The 23,463-nt window shown below is 40.3% G+C and overlaps 1 protein-coding gene across 1 annotated transcript in view; it reads right to left on the reverse strand.

Annotated features, from left to right (window-relative positions):
• Positions 1 to 2,232: 2,232 nt before the first annotated feature.
• Positions 2,233 to 23,463, reverse strand: part of REEP5 (receptor accessory protein 5) — a 235,022-nt gene continuing 213,791 nt past the window's right edge. Inside the window, exons 2-6 of the mRNA XM_079331336.1 lie at positions 21,081 to 21,205; positions 20,897 to 20,990; positions 10,953 to 11,091; positions 6,227 to 6,395; positions 2,233 to 4,794 (exon numbers count right to left, since the gene is read on the reverse strand). Coding sequence (XP_079187462.1) covers positions 4,745 to 4,794; positions 6,227 to 6,395; positions 10,953 to 11,091; positions 20,897 to 20,990; positions 21,081 to 21,198 — 570 coding nt within the window. The 5' untranslated portion in view covers positions 21,199 to 21,205 and the 3' untranslated portion in view covers positions 2,233 to 4,744. The remainder of the gene's footprint in view (positions 4,795 to 6,226; positions 6,396 to 10,952; positions 11,092 to 20,896; positions 20,991 to 21,080; positions 21,206 to 23,463) is intronic.

Genomic DNA, 23,463 nt, shown 5'->3' on the forward strand with positions numbered 1-23,463 from the left:
AGTAACTCAAAGACCAGCTCTGCAAAAAAACAGCTGGTCTTAACTTTCCTGTGTGCATCCTGTCCCTTGGGTGTATTTAAGAGAAAATTTTAGCCACAACTCCCTTTTGGGGAACCTGTGGGATATTTGTATGTGCTGTGTTTGGGAGCATGAGAGATGGTGGCTGCCTTGGAGCTACTCTGGAGCTACACAGGGAATGGAATGGAATGGAATGGAATGGAATGGAATGGAATGGAATGGAATGGAATGGAATGGAATGGAATGGAATGGAATGGAATGGAATGGAATATTTCAGTTGGAAGGGACCTAAAATTATAATCCAAACCAACTGCTTGACCACTTCAGGGGTGACGAAGAGTAAAAGCACACTATTAAGGGTATTGTCCCAACAATCTCAAGTGAGCCTCAACACTGAGAGGCTTGGGGCATAGGAAGCCTGTTCCAAGGCTTCTGAGCACCCTTCTGGTAAAGAAATGCTTCCCAGTGGCAAGTCTGAACTTCTCCTGGCACAGCTTTGAACGATTCCCATGTTCTGTCATGAGACACCAGTTATCTCACTTCTTCCTGTTACACACTGGCCTCTATGGGGTTATTTTCTCTCTTAGGATAAGGGATACTCTTTTCAAAGGGGTTATTTTCCCCTAAATAAAAATATAATTAATTATTATTATTAAATATTTAGCTTTATTATTATTATATAATTGATAATAATAAATAATTAAGTACCCTGTGCCATAGTGGTTATGTAAAGGAGATGGGAAGAAACAGACAAGACTTTGGTAGTTTGGGATCTGGGAAAGAGCAGGAGACACTCCAGGCAGAAACTGAGTATGTTGAATTGTAGTGCCATTTTCTATGAAACGGCATGTGTACTTCTTTTCATCTGTCAAGGTTTGAGGGTTGTTTGGCATGTACTTTTTTGTCTGCTTCTCAGGCAGCTGAACTTAGACATGTCTAAGAAGTCTTTAAGTATTCTTCTCCTGCAAAGATGCAGTAATACAAAATCTAGTTTTGTGGAATTCCATAGCCTCAGCAAAAGCGTAAACTACATAGCATTACCAAAATACGCTAAATTCAAAGTCCATCTTCAACTATTTTTACTTAACTAGTTCATAAGTTCATGTGGTCATCTAAAGATTTTTGCTACAGAATCTCTTAATGGTTTCTGTACCCATAAGAAACAAAATTTTTAAAAAGCTTAACAGCATGGTTCCACAAGTGAGGATTTCCTTAGTAGCCCTGGGTTGTCATTCCTCAAGTACTGTTTCATTCCATCACACTGGATGTAGAAGTTCTCTAGAAATTCAACATATTTGTCAGTTGCCCTTTACAGAAAATGAGAGTCTCTCATGACCTACAAGGATTTGTGGTTTTTTTTTATTAAAACTCCATTCTTCCTCCTTTGCAGAAGGAAATTATTGTTTCTGGAATATGAAATGGGGGTGGAAGGTGACTAAGGAATTAGACATAAAAACTTTAGTTGATTCTCAGATTATTTAGAAGCAGTTGGCAAGATTGGAATGCAACTCAAGAAACTTCCTTTTATTTGTCAAATTAAAAATAGTGAGGGTTTGACCTGACAAATACTAGTCACACTTTCCCGTACTTAGAAGAATTTCTATGTTTTGCTAATTGGCTTGCTCTGGTTTGAAGAGTTTTCATTATTATCACTAGTGGTATTCATTATTATCATTGTGGGGAAGGTTATGTTTTCGTGAACTTATTTTCCTTTTTTGCTGAGTTTGGAAAGCAGTCAGATAAAGCAGGTGAAATGGCCTATGAAGAGTGGCAACAGAAATCTTAAGAAAGTGTAACACTGCCAATAACTATTCAGCATTGTTTGTTGGGGTCATTTATGTAACACTAGGAAACTCATGGGAGACGAAAAACTTCAAAATCCCTGTAGTTTGCAGCCTTTCCTCTCTATGTTTCTTAAAGAATCCTAAACCTAGGCTATGAAACCTAGAAAAATGCTCGTGGTGCTTACTGTTGGAAAGACTTTTCCATTTCAAACTCTTCTGTAGGGGCCTGATGCTCTAAATCTGCTTGGCTGCACCCTCAGACTGGCATGAAGCAGAGGCACTTCCTTTGGAGTTCAAGAGGTTTCTACTGGTTCCAAAGGAATGAAGTTTGAGAGGGGAAAGGAAAAGGGAATATCCTGTAAAGACCTTCCTAAAGTAGCCAGGTTTTCCCCATTGAGGTATTAGATTCTTAAGAAATACTGAGGCATCATACCAGTCCCATAAGAATCTCTTTATTTGTGTCCATTTTTATTTAGCACATTACAATTTCAGCAAAGACAAAGAAGAAGATGTGTGTACCAACATTTGCACATAAATGTTGTGAAGACACAAAGAAAAGCACTGATCTGCGGGCCCAGCCCAGTGGAGTTACTTGCAGGAAAGGATAACTTGCTGTAGACATTCAGTCATTTCCACTTGCATCAAGGAAAAAAACAGGGACAACTTCTGTTAACAGCAGACTGTAGTTCTAATTCAAGTAGAAATCTGACAAAAGAGCACTGATTGCATGTGCTAGTAATATCAAGTTGGTAAAGACAAGAAGTTGATTTAAACCCTTTCAAGATCTGAGAGAAATGCAAGGACTGTTTTAACACTTACCTAACATCTATCTAGAAAGTTTTATCCCCATTAATAACAGTGGAAGAACTGTTGAGTAGTGTAAGAAATGAAAAGTAAATCCTGTCTCTACTACAGGCATCATTAGGCTTGTAAAGTAAAATTTACTGTAAGTTTTTAGATAAGAAGTTTATGTAGCACTTTGCACTGAAATCAAATAGTCTATTAGGAATCCTCATTTATTTTTATCTAGTTACTTCTAATCTCGAGAAGTAAAACTAAAATTGCAGTGGCCACATAAATGCTTTACATGCAGCTGATAGAGTTTAAAACACAGGACTAAGGTTTAGTAAGGCTTACAAGAAAGTCCAGTGAGTTTATGACACAAGTTAAGACAAGGAATTAAACCAGTTAATTGGTGACACACTTCAATCTTTTTACTTGCTTAAAACCTAGAACTTGGCTGTAAACGTTATCCTCTTCAGCATATCCACACCTAACAAAAAGTTGTCAAGGAATGATAAGCTGTGAAATTTTGCATTTTTTCTTCAAATGACAAACTGCATGCTGCCCTACAGAACATGAGGTACAGCAGGACTCCTATTTCCCTATACAAGCTGCCAGCCCCAAGGACTATGTTTTCCAGCTCAAAGCTTAAAATGCTTTCTCTTATGATGCTTCTATATCCCCTCTTATAAAACATACCTCTCCAGGTTAAAACTTACATGCTGAGTTGCACTGTGTGCTTCACACTTTTGCAGTACTTGCATCTGAAAATTTACAATGAATTTTTGTACAAAGAAAGCCAGAAGTCTTCAAAACTTTATTGTAAGATTAGATCTTTGGAATTCAAGATTGTGGACTGTAAATAATTTTTTATCCTATCAAAAGCTTAAGCTTCCTTTCTGCACGTTCTGTGAGCTCAGAACTGCCATGCCATTACTCTAGACTTTAAAGAAATGTCAGCATGGAGAATAAAACAGGGAAATTTCAGTAATTAATGCCTTATTAATTAATGCAATTGTTTTTGTTGAAAATACTGCAGTGTGAAAAGAAAAAAAATTTTTTTTTTACATTGATTTTAAAAAAATCCCTTTATTCTTTTAGCAACTTTGGTTGCACTCTTACTGATTGGTCAGGAATATATCAAGTAACAAGAAGAGCATCTCCACTCAGGAAGTTTAAGTGCTCAAACAAAGTAGTTCTTAGTACAGTCAGAAGAGATTGCAGATATTTATGAACACAAAAAGCTCGTGGGAGTTGTGGTCTGTCCCCTTAATGATGTAGTTTTGAGGACTAGCATCCAAGGCAGTTAATATTTTTAACGGAATTCAGGAAAAAGTGTTTGTAATGGTACCACACCTCAGCTAAAGGTGGCTTGTGTTTTTGAGTGTGATCTTAAAAAGCACTCTATTAACAGTTTTGGATAACAACTTGTTTTAGTAAGAATAGGGAATAAGTTGTACTTCAGTCACATGGTGTTAATCTGTGTGATTTAATGCATCCATGTCTAGCAAATCACTTCAGGCCAATATAGACTTGATCATTCCAAGGAAGTTATTCTTTCCTATATTTAGTATCTATCCATTTAAGCGTACACACACTGTACCAAATACTGTGTTACAACAAAACATGCAACAGTGAATAATCTCTATAATCAGGTGGCTAGAACACATATTTCACAATTGTAATTTCACAATTTACAGTTTTAGTAGTGGGGAATACATCCATTATGCCATGTCTCACAACTATTCCCTGTATATTCAGAAAGATCCATTCAGAATTTTCCCTATGAAATAGCTTTGTGCTACCAGATGCACCACAATCAAAGCGTTAGGAGTTATTTCATAGACAAAGAGACAACTAAAGTGCAGAGCCTGAGGGATATATACTTTTTATTTATGTTACTGCAGAAAGAGATTACTGAAAGACTTCTTCTGCATGAAGATGAATAAAATATTTTCATTAAGCTTCAGATGCTGCCCACTGCATTGCTTTTAAATAAAAATGCATACTCTCTATCAGTCACAGCAAAGTAGTAAGTAAACTTACAGCACATTCCTTTAATATATCAAAATGTTTCCAAGGCAATATTATTGAACTTAGACCACAGTCCCCAGTAACATCAAGCTGCACAAAGGAGGTGGTAGGGAAACTTATCCAGTTTAAGTGCTCTTCTTTTCTTCACCCAGCAAGTTCACTGTTGCTTTCTTGGCTGCAGGAAAATAAAATCAAGTTTAGTCACAGGCCTACAGACAAAGTCGGTTTTCAAATGTTTTTGAGCTGCATGAAAAAAATATTTTTTACTTACTTCTTTAAAGAAAGAACACAAAAGAAAATCATGGCTTTTGTATACACAGATATAGTGATACAACTGATCATAAAAACATATAAAAAATAAAACATAAGCAAGGAGCAGTACAATGAACATTAAAGACTGATGATATATATGACTATGGTATTGTTAAAACAGGCTGCTCACAGTGTTAAGGACATATCATAATGATATGGTGGTACCATAATGAAAGATACCATAATGATAAAATAGGCTTGGAATAATGCTAATATTTATGTGTACATACATATGTGTGTGCACGGTTTCTTTAAAAGAAAGCCTTTTTTTTTTGGTGGGTTGGTTGGTTTTTGTGAGTTTTTGTTTTGATTTGGTTTGTTTGTTTTGTTGGTTGGTTGGGGGGGTTGGTGAAAATCTGTACATATAAAAATAGGAAAAAGAAAGAAGTGATGAAATGAGGATAAGAAAATGCCATATGCAACATGGAAGGACATTAGGATGCATGCCTAACAATAAGGACTCAGGAAGAGTCATGCAGTAAAATTTCCAAGAATAGTTGAGCAAGGCAGATCTTTTAAACAGACAGGAAAACTGCTTAAGTTGGTAAGATGAAATGGGACTGCATTAATTGTTTTATGGAAAGGAGAATTAAGATGCTTTGAAATAGCATATAGATAAAATTCCTTTTAGTGAAACTTTAAAAATACTTTATTTTAGCTAAATACATTTCCTTCTCTTTTTCATAAAGCCATCATCAGATATTTCAGAATGCAAGGGTTCACTATAGAATGCAAGGAAATAAAAAACCTGAGCAATCTACAGGCCGTGACAACCCATAAAAAAAAAACATAAGCAATTCCTTTAAGAGTGATTCTTTTATTCCTTTGACCTCCAGAGGAAGGAAAAATGCAAAAACATATAGATGGGAAAACTGCACTTTCCTTGTTGCTGTATATTGCTGTTAATTGTTTACTGCACAACTGGGAACCCCTCCATACTACCAGGCATTTGAAGGAGTATTTTAGGAGATATGAGGATACATTAAAAGAATAAATGTATTTATGAAAGGTATGTCTGGACCTGCATCTAGAGAGAATGTTTTTAGTAGTGTGTGTGGTGGGAAGACACACAAACAATTCAACTTCTTCCACTCCCTCTAGCCTAACTGCAATTCTAGAAAGCAAGATCCACTGCAACCCCCATTTCCCAAATTTAACTCTTCCATTATAATTTACATCGTCTTCTTGAAATTTATTTTTGTTTCCTCTAAATGATGAATATTAAGTGCAATAATAAGAGCTCCCCAGTGAAACTCCCCGTGCTTGCTGTGACCAGTGAAGAGCCTTCTGCTCACCCTCTTTAGTGACGGTGTCTGCAGCCTCTGCAGCCTTGTCCTTCAGGTCCTGCACAACACTGTCCAGCTGAGCCTCGTGCTTCAGGAAGAAAGGACGGATAATCCGGTGGTAGAGGAACTCTGCCCCGTTGGAAGGGCTTGGAGCCATGCACCAGATCAGGAAGCCACACTGTGAGAACAAGAGCACTGACCTGAGCGAAAGGAATCATGAGCAGGAGACAAGGTGCCTTTCCAAAGTGCCACAGAGCTGAGCAAACTGAGAACAAGGAGTCATTCCCTGTGGGGCCAGGGCTCCAGGAGGGTGCACACCAGGACAGCTACACACAGTGGATTTCTATACTGGAATAATTTCATGGACAGTGTAAGGACAGAGGAGGAGGGCTGCAGCAGTAGATCTAATGCCTGTTGGGTTAATCAAGATTACATGCTTTTTTTTTTTCTCTCTCTCTCTCTTTAAGGTAGAACTATACAACCTGGTTACAAAAACAGTCTCTCTCAGTATTTCTAAAACACATGTCACAGGCCTGACTGAACGTCTAGGTCCTTAAATAACCTAAATTCAGCCGAAACACACCCCTCTCTCTCTTCCTCCCTGCCTTGAAAATACAGAGGGAGAAAGAATAGGATTGTGTGTATCCCAGAGGTAAACTGACAAAGAGGAGAGTGAAACCCAAGCTACACACAGTGCACAAATAACAGTAATGCTTCTGGATTACAGTTTAGGTATAGCTTTTAGAGCACCATCTGCTCTCTAGAAAAATCAAAGACCACAGTGTGGGGTCAGCTTTCTGCATCTTACAAAAGGGGATTGGAAAGAGAGTTATTACATGTACTACAAATCCCTGTCTTTGGTACTGAAGCTGTTTTATTTGGCTTCAGTTGCACTGCCATACACCACACAAAGACAGGCATGCAGAAAAAGATGAAACATTTAAGGGACAGGGAGTGCCATAAACTAAATTTGCTTGAGCTATGAAAAAAAAATATAATTATTTTACAGATAAAACTGCAACAAAACTAAGTACATTTCCTTAGCATTTGTACAGTTCTTTCTGTATATAAATAGTACAATATTATCCCATGTTGAAAGCCTCTCCAGGAAATGAAGGCATAACAGTTTTTCTCAAACTTTCCTGAAACACAAAGCAAAACAACTTCAGCCTCAAAACAGGCCTTGTTTTCATGTTAGACAGGATTCCATGTTTGAGGATTTACACACATTTCTGAGCAAAAGGAAACAAAAGTCTTCTTCAAGCACGTCTTCTCTCTGCAAATATTTTGGAATATATCTCCTCTGTTCTTTTCCAACAAAGTATACTGAGACTGAATGTTCTGTACATTCTGCTCTTCATATCTGTAAAATTTTGGCTTTCTTGTCTCTACAGTGCCAAACAAAATTACCATCCTTTTGTTTAAGCAGTAAGCTTTCTTCTTTAAACTATTCGATTGTGATGTCAAAACAGAATGACTGAAAGGAGTGTTTGCCCAAAAAGAAAGAAAGGTTTTTTTAAACTGTTCACCAGAAAGATTAGCCTATCATGAAAATTTCAATGAATTAAAACAAATAAGTCAATGTGCAATAAAATCTGGCACCAGTAAGTAGCAACCGATGAATTATTAAGTATGGTCAGAGAACAGAAAGACAGAAAGTGCCTTCATCCATATAAATACTGTTTTTTCAAAAGCTTCAATTCTTTGAACTTAATAAAACAGAAAGAATACATGGTAGTATCTTATCTTGTTATCTTTCATCAAAAGCTGATAAGTAAACTGACTTTATTTTCTGTTCAAGAATCTGATCAATTACTGAAAGTTATTTCTCCCATAAAACTGTACAAGTATCTCAACTACTACACAAAAAAAGTTCATTCTTCTTTGTTACAGAAAAATCCCTGAAGTGAGTCCAACTTCCTCTAAAACCAAAAGAAATTGAAATCCCCCTTCCCCTGCCTAAGAAAAAAATTATTAATTTTGATTTGACAGCTTTGTCTCAGTCTAGTTGAGAAAAAAGTAATTATAGATTTGTTCTCAAATACTTAATACAGGTGTTTATATGCATTTTCTATTTGACATGTACCAAAGTTGAGACTGTCACTCTTTTCAAAGCTTGAGAATGCCATACTGCTAACTTAGTTTATTCAACCTTTACCTCTCATGAAACTGAACCAACATAGGCTATTGAAAATAAGGAGGGTTGTAAGAAGTTCCAGCAATCTCAGAGTGATAAAATTGTTAACTGGGGAAAAAAAAAAAAAAAAAGAAAACAAACAAAACAAAACAAACAACAACAACAAAAAAACCCCACAAAAAACAAAAACAAAAAAAACCCACCACCAAACCACAAAACCGCCCCCTTCCCCCACCACCAAAATATATTCTTTGCAACCCTCCAACCCAGACAGAGGACAGAATGGAATTCACCTGAGATCACTGACCTGCTTCCTTGGACCTCCTTCTAGAAGTTATTTTTGCTGTGGCAGCGCCAATTTTGTTCAGAAATAGCATTACAGGATTTCAAGGCAGAGCCATTAGTGGAGTAAGGAGTCTCTCTGACTCCCATCACTAAGAATACTCATAGGATGATGAACTCTGCTACTTTTACTGACTACTGTACTCTAATACTTGAATGCCACAGAAATCTTTAAATCTTGAATAATTTAAAAACTAATCATATACACAAGACATTATGAGTTGCATGCATGGCCTGTGCTTCAAAGATAAAAAGCTCTAAACAAAGATAAACAAGAAGTGGGCATTACCAAAAACAGAAAAGCCCATAAAATCTAAGAGATGTCATCTGGAAGACAAAAGTATATATAAACATCATAATATATTTAAAGGAGCTCTTTTATGTGTCTTTCTCTCACCCATAGAATCTTATAGTCTGCTGAAAACTAATGTCACAGAGTCTGAACTCTGGACTTCAGAGACTCTGGGAGCAGCAGTGCTCAATGCCTCAGCCATGCACATGAAGTTGTTTTGAAATACTGAGCAACTAAATCTCAGGCTGGAGTGGAAGCTACAAGGTGTATCAAATAAATGTGAATATGCAAATTTAGCACATTTTGAGAATGAAAGCAAGCTTGAAATTTTCATAAATGACATATCTGGGCTTCTACTTCATGAAAGATATATGGAGACATCATAACTACCCTCCAAAAGGTTTTAGTTTATATATAGATGGAATGATGTGTGGAAGCTGCCTGATTCCTGCTCTTCCTCCTGTAGAATAACTTCCATCCTTCCACCCATTCAACAACACTTTCTCATTCTCAGCCAACATCTGCCTGCCTTTGTACCACAAAAGTAAATCTCTCCTACCAGCCACTACTGAGAGCAAACACTTGGCTTCTACGTGCCTTCTGTGTGCTTCTGTCCTTTTCTGTTATCACAGAAAGCTGTGTATTGACATAATTCCTTCTGTTTGTCTTTGCAGAACAACTCCCTTGATTACAACACTACATGTAACTGTGGCACTCCTGATACCATTTTATCAGAGCCATTTGTGGTCTTTATTTGCAAAGTCAACCTGAATTTCAGCTGTGTGCTCTTCAGAAAGAGAGCTCTGGTGGCATAAAGAAACCATTGACATAAACATTGAATTTAGAAAAGAAGCTCTGAAAACCCACTGTATGAATTCAGAATTGTGAGTACATACCACTGTAGATAATGGATTAAAATCATAATTCTACTAAAGTAGATGGTGTCCAAATTATTGCCACAGTTGAAAATGACAAGGCAGACACGTAAATCAGCTGTCACAGTCAATTTTTATCTATAAAATATGGCATTTCCTGGAAACAGCTTTTGGCATTGTCAGGTATTACTAAAATTTTAAATGACCCCACCACAACAGCTGGCAAGCAAATTGTTTTAACAACTTTGGTGGGACTAAACCAGGCTAACAAAACAAAAGAGAAGGAACAAAACAGTCCACTGAACAAGAAAACAAGTATCAGCTCTTTGAGATAAAGAGCAGGCTCTGCAGCAAGCTAGAATGTCTTCTACCCAACAGCATACATGATGATCAGCTATCTCCTAGAAGAAATTAACATGTTAAAGTGGACTGCCACCTTAGATCACAAAGAAAGCTTGGGATGCATTAACCAAATCATTGCTAGTAGTCAAATCACACTAATGAATACACATTGGCAACCATCTCCTCTGATATCTAGCAGTTCCTTTCAGGAAACTGAGCTTAATTAAAAACTAAAACTGTAGGACAAACTATTCTTGTGTTCCAATTTCCTTCTTTGCTCCAATAGCACAGATGTTATTACCTCCTTCCATAGCCTGCACGATTTTACTCTCCACTTTTACTAGTGCACTTAAAGCAAAAACAGAGCCACTCTGGAGCTTAACATGTCTGTCATTTGTCCAAATTTATCTGAGTACCAAAAGAAAGAACTGTATTTGGTTTGTTGTTTTGGTTTTTTGTTTTTTTTTTTTTTTTATGGGATAGTTACACTGTGTCTTTTTCTTCCCTAAAACACATCAGATCTTTCCCTTCCACCTATCCCAACTTCTCCTATTGCCTCACAAAACCATCAGCTGTAAACAGATCAATTGCACAGTATAAATAACACATAACCTACATCTAAAAAGAAGGTGTAACCTGGGAATGATTCCAAATGAATCAGTTATCATCCACCCCCTCCTAGAGACATTAGATCAGTTTTATCAAAAGGTCCCATTTTAGGAGAGGGGGTCACATGAATTTACATACCTTTAGCATGTAGTAGAAAGGGAACCAGGACAGAAAGATGTCAGAGAAGAATTCAGCTATGCTGAAAATGCCATATACAACCCAGTAAGTCAGCCACTGCGTGTCATCATCTTTGTTGGGACTTTCAATGGCCTTGATTCTGAAAAAACAAATCAAGTGAACAGAAGATTAGCATCAGTCTCACCTGTGGGAGGATGGTTTGTAAGGACAATGCAGAAGACTTTTCCTCAATAAATTATAGCTGTACTGATTGCTGAGGAGTGGAGACAGCCTTGCTGGCCCAGTGAGGATGGGGGCTATAACAGAGTGGGTTAGCTGGTCTGGAGTTAGTTGGAGCTTGAGACTCAGAGTCTGCTGCAGTGTGGGATGGAGTGTGCTGGCTGTGCTGTGAGGAGGAGGGGACATGTGGTCATGCAAGGGACAGACAAGGTAAGAAGATGCTGTGTGAGGGACAGGCAGGGTTAGGTGGCCAGGTAAGGAACAGCTTGGGGTTAGCCAGTCAGGCAGAAGAGAGAAGGAAAGCTGCAGAGAGAAGGGGAAAAGGAGTCAGAGCTGTGTGGAGCAGAAAATGAGGAAAGGAGTCAGTGCTGTGAGAAGCTGCCCATGAGGAATCCACTAAGAGAAAGCATGAGAAGTTTTTAAGATAATAAGGGACTGGTGGTGGTGCCAGTCATGTCTGTCTCAACAACTGCAGCACTCATCTACAGTGATGAAGATTTTATGGCTCAGATTTGTTGTTATGTGTGACTTTCCGTAACTGAATTATGCCAAGAAACAGATACCGTGTCAAGATCTTTGAACAGCACCTTTCCTTCTATATCATGCTTCAAAGCCAAAAAATGTTCAAGCTACTTCTAGCTCTGGGGTTACAAGGAGGAAAAAAAACCCAAACAAAACCAGTGAGCATTCTGACCTTGTTCACAAAACATTTTGAGGGACAAGAAAGAGAGTGGGATAATCTTTGGCCATAGTTCAAGCTCTGGAGGCATTATGGTAATCCTGACCAGAAGGCTAATGTACATCAGAGCATTATTGATCCACATAACATCTGCCATGAGAATGCAGTTCAAGTTTATACAGTTCTAAAACCCAGAAACAAAAAGATGCATATATGCTCTTTCAGTAAAAGTAGTGGAGTTTCTGGAGCCACAACATTCCAGCTTAGGACTGTAAGAAGTTTTCAAATGAAATACTAGCAAATCTAAGACTGATAATTTTAAGCTTAAAAGTGTTAGAAAGCATTTGTCCTCTCCACTCATGCTGGAGCATTAACATCTGTAGATTCAGTTTAATGAATCTAGTTTAAATTCTTCTATCACTTTTTCCTTTACTATCAGCTACATTGTTTCTGAAGCAGCATGTCTGAGATGTACCAGAAGTACCAAGTTTTCTGTCAGTTCCTTAAAAAGGCAGAGTTAGGGAGGTTTACAAGGCAGAAATCAGAGAGTTGGCTGTAAATCCATTTCCTGGTCTGTAAATCAAGAAAGGCTGTATATTCTGTCACTTCCTGGTTCTGTAAGTCAGAGGGGAGCAGAGGGAGTTGGGACAAACAATTCCTGTGTCATGCTGTATGTTTCAGCAAAAGCACTGCCAAACCCACCACATGCAGGGGGAGCTGGCAGCTGCCAGATCGAATTACTTTGAAATGCAGTACAAGGATCTGATACTTAATTCATGAGTTATTTCTACTGGCGTCTGAGGCTGGCCAGCAGTGTCGTGCAGTGGGAAAAGCAGCAGCCCTTGCCATGCCCCATCAATAAGTGGATTTTACCGAGGCACAACACCAGCACAACTGGAAAAACAGGTTTTCCACAGGTTTTGCAACAGCAGGTCTAATTTCTGCTATTCCTATCATCACAGGCAGCCCTAATCTAAGCAGTCTGCTCAAAGGCACTGACAACTCCAGCTGCTTCTTCTGCCCACTGTAAAGCACATCTTTTTCAAGCCCATACCTCTGAAGTATTCTAGTAAGACCAGGCTGTACGAAAACAGCCCCTGCACACTACAGGAGTTAAGGAAGAAGGCCATAGAGCTATTTTCAATATGTGAAACTGCACTTCTGGAGGGAAAGAAAAAAGTATACAGAATAGTAGGGATGTTGGGAGTGGTGGATAAATGAAGCAGAGAAAGGAAACAATTGCAAAGTTTCTCACTGTTAGGGAAAACTTGCTGTAGAGGCTCACCATATGAATTCCTTTAGTTCTGCTGACAGTTTTGCCATCAGAGGCATAGAGAGGTAAGGCTTATTTTGCCACAATAAGCATCCTAGCTTGGTAATTGTGAGAAAACACTTGGCAGTGAAACTGCCAGCATTCTTACTGTTTGCCAGTCACCATGTGAAGTCATATATGGATTTAAGGGAGCATTGTTTCATTTCCCTTTTTAACATTACTAAAGTCATCTAGGTAAGTACAAAAATCAGCTTTCATTTTAAAAAAAAAGGTTAGAATTTCCAATTAGTGACAAAAGGCAGATGGCATATCACTGTGTTAATGGGTCACACTCTATTATCTTCTCTCCTCTGGAAACAAACAGCCTTTGAGAGCTCCTAAATGCAGTGCCATGGGCATCCTCCCTCTGAACATTCACCATCTGCTGCTGTAGTTCCTTAGGGGATACATGAACAACACATTTTTATTGTCAGACAGCCACAAGCACAGCACTACAAGTAGTCAAAGCCCTGTCTGATTTGGCCAACTGATGCAGGCAGCACTAAATCCACACGTGGCTGTTTTCCTGCACGCTGCAGGGAACAGCACATCTCCTCTCATTCTGCAGTGGTTTAATCTTGGTGGGCTCACTCTGCTACTGCTGGTCAGGACTCCAGTCCAGTCCCAGACTGGAGGGGGAAAAACAGGTTACAACAGGGCCATCAGTAATGAAAGTTTTAACTGAAGTCAAGGAAAGGCAAATATTTTAGAAATATCCTGCTTTGGAATGGGTAGTATGTCCCTCAGATGAGGCGGGGAAATCCAGACTAACATGCCCCTGTTGAATAAAAGGGCAAAAGTTACTTCCATCCCTTGACACTTACACACTATTTTGATAGTAAGTCACAGCAAATAGTATTTGTCCAAGAACAAGCATTGTAAATTATTTAGAATATCTGATCACAGAGAGAGATTTTTTTTTTAAATCCATTTATAACTACACCCTTCTCAACATGAGAACCACACCATAATTAAACTTAGTCTTCCAAGTTATTCTAGAGGTATTACCCTAGTGTAATGTCCTTTACAATTAAGTTTAGGAGAGGCATCACAGGCATTACTTCAAGCCAAGAACACTTCATTCTTCTCCATGTTAGGTCACCAATCAAGTAGGCTAACATTCAAAATGCAATCTCCATCAATAAGTGAAAAGTCACAGACCAAAAGGCACTGACATTACATCCTACTTTAGGATTGCCTTCTTATAAACTATTGCTGTGTTGCAAGAGCAAACAAGTCAGTCTCATTGACACAAGATTTTCTAACAAATGACAGACCACCCAAAGACAATAGCTTCAGATTTTAAAAAATTATACCCTTTTGTGTAGTGCAGATTTGACTAAATTCCACCTTAGTTATGTATAGTAATTACATATCCCAAAGGATTTTTCATACTGCTTAAACACTAACTGTAGAGGACTTTAAATAGAGCCTCAAACAACTACCTACAGTAGCTCTGCATCTTGGAGGTAAAACCAATCACTAGGAACAGCTCCAGTAGTCTGGATAGTAAATATCACAGCTCAGTTATTTTAGAAAGAAGCTGCCTGACCAAGAGTGAAAATGACCTGCTGTGGGCCAGCACTGTGGATGCCAAGATAAACTTCATTTTCAGTGAGATCTGTTCCCCAGTAACTCAGCTAGCTGGTGGTGCCAAGAGGGAAGAGTGGAAGCTGTCACATTCTGTAGTGGTCCAGGACTCCCAGAGCTTTGGTTTGACCCTCTGCATCCTAAAATCAGTCAAACTGGATCAAGTGTGGTTACTTTTCCTGTTACTGATAGTAACAAATGCTCATCTAATTTTAGTAAGTTGCTAAGTGGAGTTCTTTCACTTAGAGCATCTGACTCATTTCAACAAAAAAAAAATCAGCTCTTTTCCAAGAAGAGACTCTTGCTCCTTAATTAGCTGAGGCATAACAAATAATTTGTTACTGTAAATTCACACATATAGTACTCACTCGGGCTAATTTATGAATTTGGACTGGGGGTTTTGCTGAGCTGAGTGTCCAGATGAAGGAGGCAGAAATAAAGACATGCCAAATTTTATTGCTGTAATCTCATGTGATCACCTTTATCCCTGCTATTTACAAGGTGTACCTTGTAAATTGTACCTGAAGATTCTTGTATAAATAAAGATATAAGTTCAAGCCACAAGACCAGTCTCCCTTAAACCCAGTGCTCATGTTGTAGCTAGGAAAGACTGGGCCATTTTGCACACCCTTCCTTCAGGGTTCTGGGCACTGTTATATGAAGTGAGTAGGCAAGAATTTTTGTCACACCCTTAGCCAAGTTAAGTTTGAGTTTGGTTTTCTTTTTCATTTAACTTAAAAACCCATGAAATAACCTACTCTATTAAAGCTTAAGCCTACTGGTCTGCTTCAACTCTTTACATCAGGTTGTAAAATAATTTGCTCCTAGCTATCTATCCAGGCACCCACTGTACCACAGACTTCCTCAGCTTGGTGCCTCCCTGCCATCCTCACGTTAGACTCATCCTGGCAGGCTGCCTCCCTGGCATCTTACATCATTTCAGTGAAACAAGTACCTGTGCCCTTGGATATGCTTCATCATTTTGGCTTCTACATTTCTATCCATCACCTAAAAGCCTTCTGCTTTCCATCTTTCCTCCTCCTCACTGATTGCAATAGCAGAGTCATGCATTTTCATATATAGAAAAGATCTTCCTGCCAGCTGGACTTACACAACTGCTTTGATTTAAGTCTACCAGTTCCCTTCTCTCACAATTTTGTGTATCTAGCAGATGGGAGCAGAAAAAGTTATGAAGGATAGTAAGGGAGGGTTTCACGAACCGCACACAGACAGATCTCTTAGAAGACATCAGAAAGCTACATGACAGTAGCACAAAGAGCTCTAATGGGGTTTCTTGAAAGGAAATGGGGACTGAGGCAGCAAGAGGAGCACATGTCATTTTTCCCACCCGTGCAGTCCTACAGCCTACATGGTAACTCAGCATAAAGCTAGATTCCTGAAACAAAGCAGGGGGAAGAAAAACAGGCATCCTCTCATTTTACTGCTCTCTGCTCATTCTTGGCTCCCTCTCTCCTGCAACAAGTATTTGTAGGGCCAACCAATGAGTCAGTTCCCCAGTTCTGACTCAAGTCAAAACCAGCTTCCCCAAAACACAATCCCACACATATGCTGGCTCTTCTGCTGGGATTAATGTGTTAGTGCCTCAGTTCAAAATAGACCCATCTGTATAACAAACACCTTTATATTTTTAACCTATATGCAAGATGTGGAAATAGAATTTAAAGTTTCATACTAATATCACAGTATTAGACTCCCTGCACCTAAAAAATTGCTTTCTTTAGAAAGAAAGTACATCATTTGTCCAAGTGACTGCTAATACGGCTTTTAAACATGGCACTATAAAACTTAAAAAACAAAAAGTGAGTATGCTTGCAGGAACTGATGTGACAGGACATACTAAAAAACAAAACAAAACACCCTTTTTAGTGTCTGAAATGTGAGATTATTAGGCACAAGACAAAACAGTACCAGTGCAGACAGATTTGAAAATTTTCTACTTATATCTACACTGGGCATTGTGCATCTGGTTAGATATTAAATCACGCTTATAAAAAATCATACTTATAAAGCAGCAGCAGAGCATTACCTCTGAACCTTACCACATTATGCACCATTTTTCATGAAGGAAGAAAGTAAACATTCATTTTAAAACTTATTAAAGGAAATTTGCTGCCCTAGTTGTCCGGAAATACACAACCCATTTTACCTTTTTGAAATAACTGTGACCAAAGAAAATCAGTGTTCCTGTTCTAAAGGTATGAAAGGAAAAAGGAACTAGGAGACAGACTCAAGACACCATGGCAATATTCAAACTTGAATAGGGTGTTTATACTTCTCTATAATCAACCCAGGTTGTTTCCTGCTAGTAAAATGCCATGAGCAACATTTACTTAGTAAAAACAGCATAAAAAAGTAACAGCATAAAATTAGCCAAAGCAGAGAGAAGCATTATTGTACCACACCGCTTTTCTCCCTTGAAGACACAAGTAATAAGTTCAGACATTTTACTGCCCAAAGCTATTTTCATCTTTGCAATTTTAAAACCAAGCATGACAGCACTTAAGAAATTTCCAATCCTCTGCACGCACTTCTTAGTCATCAAAGGCTCCCTTCCTGCTTGCACTCTAAGTTTTCTGAGCCAGTTAACCACCACTAACTATGGGTGGAGCTACATTTGAACACTCTAACTCTGGAAAGTTTAGAGAAGCAGTGAAAATGCTGGCAATGGTATTTATGCACTTGCCAACACTCACTTTTTCCATCTCTAGCCTGATTACTGCCTTGTGCAGTTAAAGCTTGCTAGAAGTTTAAAAAGTAGTGCTTATCACCTGTGGCAAACTTTTCACTGCTGGCCTACTACAATCACAAAAGCCTGTAAATTAAGTATTAGATTTCAATTTAAAATTACGCGTTCCCTTTTATCACATAGCACTTACACTTCTAAGGCATGAGAGCAGAGATTGTCTGACTTATTGGGAAACAGCCAGAGAACTAATGCTTCATTTTGCCTGCATTAAGAGACTCTCAGGTGGGCCCTTGTTGTGACATGCCATAGACTTGTATTTACAAGCAGATTTTATATTGCCAAAGAATAAATTCCCCCATGTTTAAAACCATTGAAGACTTACCCAAAGCAAATCTGAAGGTGAGCAAGGAGGAACAAGGAGGGAAGCAGCGGAGCCTGCCTGAAGCTGTTTAAGGCATTAAGCAGGGAGCTGCCCCCTCCCCTGGCACTGGTTTGCACCACAGTGATGAGAAAATAGTCAGCAGTGCAGCTGCACCACTTCACACCATCTGCTTGGTCTAGCAGTTACAGACTCCAGCATTTCTCCACTGAAATTCACACCTGCTGCACTGCACACACAGTGAATACAGAGAATGACAGAGACCAAAGAAAATAAACTGAAGATTTATACAAAGCCTGACAGGGAGATACCTGCACAAAACTGTCCTGGTTTCATGTGTGAACAGAGCTAACTCTGAGCTGAGAGTCTCTGGCTTTACTATGACTCCAATAAATTTTATTTCAGGAAAGCATACAGATGGACAGTCATTTCCACGATTAAAGTAACCCAGAACTGAAATCCCAGTAAAACAGATTCGGAACATGCCAGTGGGTCACCCATCAGGCAGCCTGGTTGCCATTTTAAACAACTGTAAAGACCTGTAAAGCACAGACATCTTTGCCACTCTTTCATGAGTGCCTTTTCTGCTGACAAAGAGCTTGACCACTACTTTATCTCTAGTAGCAGGGTGGCTTGAACTACATGATCTTCAGGGTTCCTTTCAACCCAAACAATTCCTTGTTTTTCACTTAAACAATTAAATTACTGGCAATAGAAACACTATACATTGGCCTACTTCACAAAACAAGAAAGTAAATTAACCAAGGAAAAGTAATCTGCTTTGCTCTTTCAGTGCCTGAGACATTTCAGGCTTGGTTTCATTGTTGAAACACCTGTGTAAATATCAAACTAACATTCTGCACAATACATTCCACTTACAGCTCCTGACCTATTCCACAATCTGCAGCTTTTAGAGCAAAAGGCAGTTGAGGCTGTGGGCAGCTGGTAAGAACAGCTAAAAACTATTTTCTGTGCAATGCTGGAAAGGAAACCCACTACTGTCAGTTCATACAGCAGGCTCTTCATCTGCCTTTCCAAGGGGGATGGACCAAGTAGGAGAGAGGAATAAACAAACCACTCTGGATAGTGCTCTTTATGCTTTGGTCTCTGCTTTGTAAGCACAGGGAATGCACTCGGCAGCACCCTGACCACAGTACATGACCCAGAGCAGCCAAAACAAAAGCAGGCAGGGCAAAATGTGGATAAACTCCACATACCAGCTCTGGACATGGAAGGAAGGGCTAGGGAGAGGATTGAGTCCACCTGTGCTGTCTGCAGTCTGCCACCAAAATACATCGGCATGCAGCACACCATACGCATTTTAAATTAGATTTTCACCTAGGATTATAATTTCCTACTATAAATGCTTCCCATGATTAAAAACGCAGTTAAATGACAAGCATTACCTGAGCATGAACTGGGGAAAAAGTCCCCAGAACTGGCACTGTATTTCTGTGCTTTTTTGTTTAAGTAAATCTTGTAGCCAAGGACATTGCTCCCATTATTAAAAAAACCTAAAAAAACCTGAAATACACCACAGTAGTAAGATCTGGGAGGTAACTTTTCACATTAAGACACATTTAAAACCACATTTCAACATGAAAAAGGGAGACACTCTATAAAAAGATTTTTTAAAAAATCCCTGATTTGAAAGCAAAAAAAAATTGGTAATGAAGCCTTATTTATATTTGATTTGCTACTGCTTTGCTTCCCTAAGTTCTAAGAGTTTGTATTATCAATTTATTCAGCATCATTGCATAATGGAACATTTAAAATATAATCCCAAACCATTTAAAAACAAATTTAAAAATTTAAATAGGATTTTAGAAAGTAATTACATAATTTTAAAAGTGACTTAAGTCAGACACAAAATATTACATAAACATAATTCCTACACAACCATGTCAACATTTTCAAAATTTGACATTTCCCCTTTCAGGTTTCAATGAAGGAATATTTTTAAACTACTATTTTCACTAAAAAATATCTTCTAGGAAACAAAACCTAAAATTCTCCAGAGTTATTGGCCTATAATCTCCAAAACTAGTGAACACTAGGAACGACATTTAGAAAAGTCATAACCACAGAATGTTTCAAGAGTCTAAAACTAAGTCAAACTCTCACATGTCTGTAAAAAAAGTAAAAGAACCGACTTTGTATTACTCAGGATCCAATTTCAGAGAACATACTTTTAAAAGCTGCTGAATGTATTTAAATAGAGTAACATAAAAGGCAAGCACTGTGTTTCAACAATATAGCAGTCCTTCTGGGAAGGACTGCCATTTTATGGATGTATTAGGTTACACAGAAGGTTGTATTTAGTCCATTTCTGCAGTCTTCTGGTTCATATTCGACTGTGGTCCCGCCTAAGAGGAAATGCATTTTGGTCTAAAGGACTATATAACCCATGCGAAAGGTAACAGTTACTTTGTTTTTAAGAATATCTAAGGAGCCCTTCCTCTGAAAAAAGGACGTAATTGAACATCTCACGCTCGAAAGGAGCCACAGCGTTTTTCTTTCCCTCCCCACAACCCCTGCCCATCGGAGAGGCAGGTTTGGAGCAAGCAGCGCTCCTTGAAGCGCCTCTGTGCCCAGCCCATCACAGCGCCCAGCGCTCGGTACCAGGCACACGCTGCCGACGCGCCAGCGCCTTCCTGGCCCCCGCCCAAACCATCACCGCGACTTTTAGCCAACAGCCCCAAAGCGCCCACCCTCCCTCCCGTCACCGGCAGCCAGGTACGGCCCAGATTCCCGCTGGAGATGACAAAGCCGGGAATCCCACCCCAAAGCACAACTCGCTACAGGAGCCGGTTATCAAGTGCGGGAACCACCCAGCGTCTCCCAGCTGTGACTCCTGACGTAGCGCTCGCCAGATGGGAGAAGCCTCGCTCTTCACCTGGCACCTGTCCCTGCTCAAGGAAGGGGGTGGGCGGCAAAACAACACTTTGGAGCACGGTCCCGGAATGCTACCCCAGACAGGCTGGGCACCCGCCCCGGGAGATGCGGCTGGCACCCGAAACCTTCGCGTGGCGAGGGGGGCAGGAGTCGCGACACTCACGAGACGTAGGCGGGGTAGGCGAAGCCGATGAGGTTGCAGAGCAGGGACGCGCCGTATCCCACCACCAGGTACACGGCCAGGACCCCGAGGATGCCTGAGGAGAGAGGAGAGAGCGGTCAGCGCCCGGCGGAGCGGGGCTCGGAGGCGCGGGCAGGGCGCGGCCCCCGCGGGGAGCGGGGCTCACCGGCGGCGATGTAGGTGCGGCCGACGCCGGTCTTGCTCTCGATGCGCTCGAGCACGGCGGTCATGCAGTTCTTCTCGTGCAAGAAGCGGTCGAAGCGCTGCCGCATCGCCGCCGTCATGGCGCTGCTGCTCCCGCTCCGCTCCGCTCCGCAGCCCCGCGCTGCCCGGGCCCGGCGCAGGCGCCGCCCCGGCTCCCAGCGCCCATCCCCGTGGCGCCGCGCCCGGGGGCGGTGGCGAGCGGCCGGCAACCATCTTCCGCCGGCTGCGGGCCCGCTGCGAGACCGCCCCTGCGCGAAATGGAGGGACGGGGCCGCGCCCCGCCGGCGCAGCCCCGGCCGCCGGGGATTTCGGGGAGCCCCGGCAGCGGGGCGACATGGGCTGCGCGCACCGCGCTGGGCGCCGCATCCCGCCCCGCGGGCACGGGCGGGTTTTTAATCCTAGAGGGGACTAGGGACACAGATCCCTGCGAGGACGCTGCGCCTTGTTGAGGAGGTCAAGCAGCGAGTCCCCCGTCCCAAAGATGCCGAGGAGAAGGAGGCCGGCTCCAATTGCCTACAGCTGCTTAGCGTCCCCCCACCCCCAAAATCAGCGCGATGCCATCGATTTCAGACAGGGCGAGAGAAAGTCAGAAACAGATGGTAGGCGCTGACGTGAAGTAGAAGAAAGGTTATGACAATTTATGGATGCCCAAAAGGCGTGTGTGACCACAGCGCCTTGCTGCAACTGTACCCTGGAACTGATGGTGTGCCCAATGTTCTTGCCAACTAAATATAAATTGTTGGCTGTGAACTTGCTCCACTGGGCTGACCCTTCCGAGCAACTCCTCTGTGTCTGACTCAGCATTACTGGGACTCTTTATGCCCTTTTCAAATCTGTGTTGCTCCTGAATGTGCCAAAAAATACTAATCAGTCTTCTTCTGTGTATGCCTTTTCTTCACCTAAAAAGTTTTAAATGTAAACATCACATTGTGCTTTGGAGCTGTAAATATTTTGGGGGAATGTATCTTGGAAAGAATTTAAATTTTATTGATGAAATGCATTTTCTTCTTTCCAGTAACTGTCTCATTAAAGCAGAGGTCAGGAGAACAGGGAGAATGATATTTAGTCCATAACTCTGGTCAAAAAGTTTGTCCTTTAATTTTAATTTTTTTCTCTTTTTTTTTTTTTGTAATACAAGGTTTGTGGGTTTGGTTTGGTTTGGTTTGGTTTTGGTTGTTTTGTTTTGTTTTGTTCTTTTATGGAATAAAAAAAAATACAGTTAAAAGTGATCTTTGTAGTCCAGTCTTCTGCCCAAAGTATGGTTAATGCTAAAGCTAGATCCTGATGCTCAGGAGTTAGACCCCTAGGGTTTGAAAATGTTAATGGATAGAAATTCTGCAGCCTCCTTGGACAGCCCTTCCATATGCTTAACTGCAAGCACAGAGATATTTTTCCTCACATTTGAAATGGGGACGTCCTTTGATGCCACATGTGACTGTTTCATCTTCACCTTTGCCCTGATTTTTTATACATCTGAGGAGGGTCACTTCAACCTCCAAACAGACAGCTGAAGGCAGCAATCGATGTCCCTGCTTAGCCTTCACTTCTGAGAAGAAGCACAATAGTCCCAGATCCTTGCCCCTCCTCCTATGCCATGTGTTGCAGCTCCCTCCTTTTTCCTTCCTTGTCTGCTGGATCCATCTGATAGGCCTTGGTTTTACAGAGGATGTGGGGGACTGGGATAACATAGCATGAAGGCAAATACTGATGCTTTCAAATTAATAAAGATTAGTAACAGTGCCATATAGCCTTAGGAAGAGGTCTGTAAGACCTGTGAGAGATTTAATTCTTGGCTTCAAGCAAATTCTGCACCTTAATTTAAAATACAGCAATATTAAAAATGTTAGCGACTCAACTGAGATTTTTCCTTTGTCAAGTATAAAGACATTGCTGTGTAGAAATTTCCTGTCTTATAAGGACACTTTGATGTTCTAATATGCCTAAGGGTTAAAAATGAAGCAAGGTAGGCATCACCAAAGGTTGCATAAAGCAGTGTCATTCTCATGTTACTTACGATTATGCAGGAATGTGGAGAAAGTACAGGACCTGCTAAATTCGAAATGAGCAATTCTCAAACTGAAGATTTGCAGATCATGGTTTGCAGGAGTGTAAAAGCCTCATGGAAACTTTTGTCTTTTGGGGTTTGTTTCTCTCCCATGCTCACTCTCTTTGCACTTAATAAGGTCCTTCTAAAAATCTGGGAGCTTTTTATCATACCTGTAGACTGAAGGACTGAGGAGGAAAGCAAATAAGACACACAAGTATTATAGAAAAGAGAATTTAACAAAATTGTTAAAACCAACTAAATTCCTGCTGCGTTTTTATAATAACTCACTGTCTGCTTT

This window comes from Erithacus rubecula, assembly GCF_903797595.1.
Source record: "Erithacus rubecula genome assembly, contig: SUPER_Z_unloc_2, whole genome shotgun sequence".
Classification (NCBI taxonomy): Eukaryota; Metazoa; Chordata; class Aves; order Passeriformes; family Muscicapidae; genus Erithacus; species Erithacus rubecula.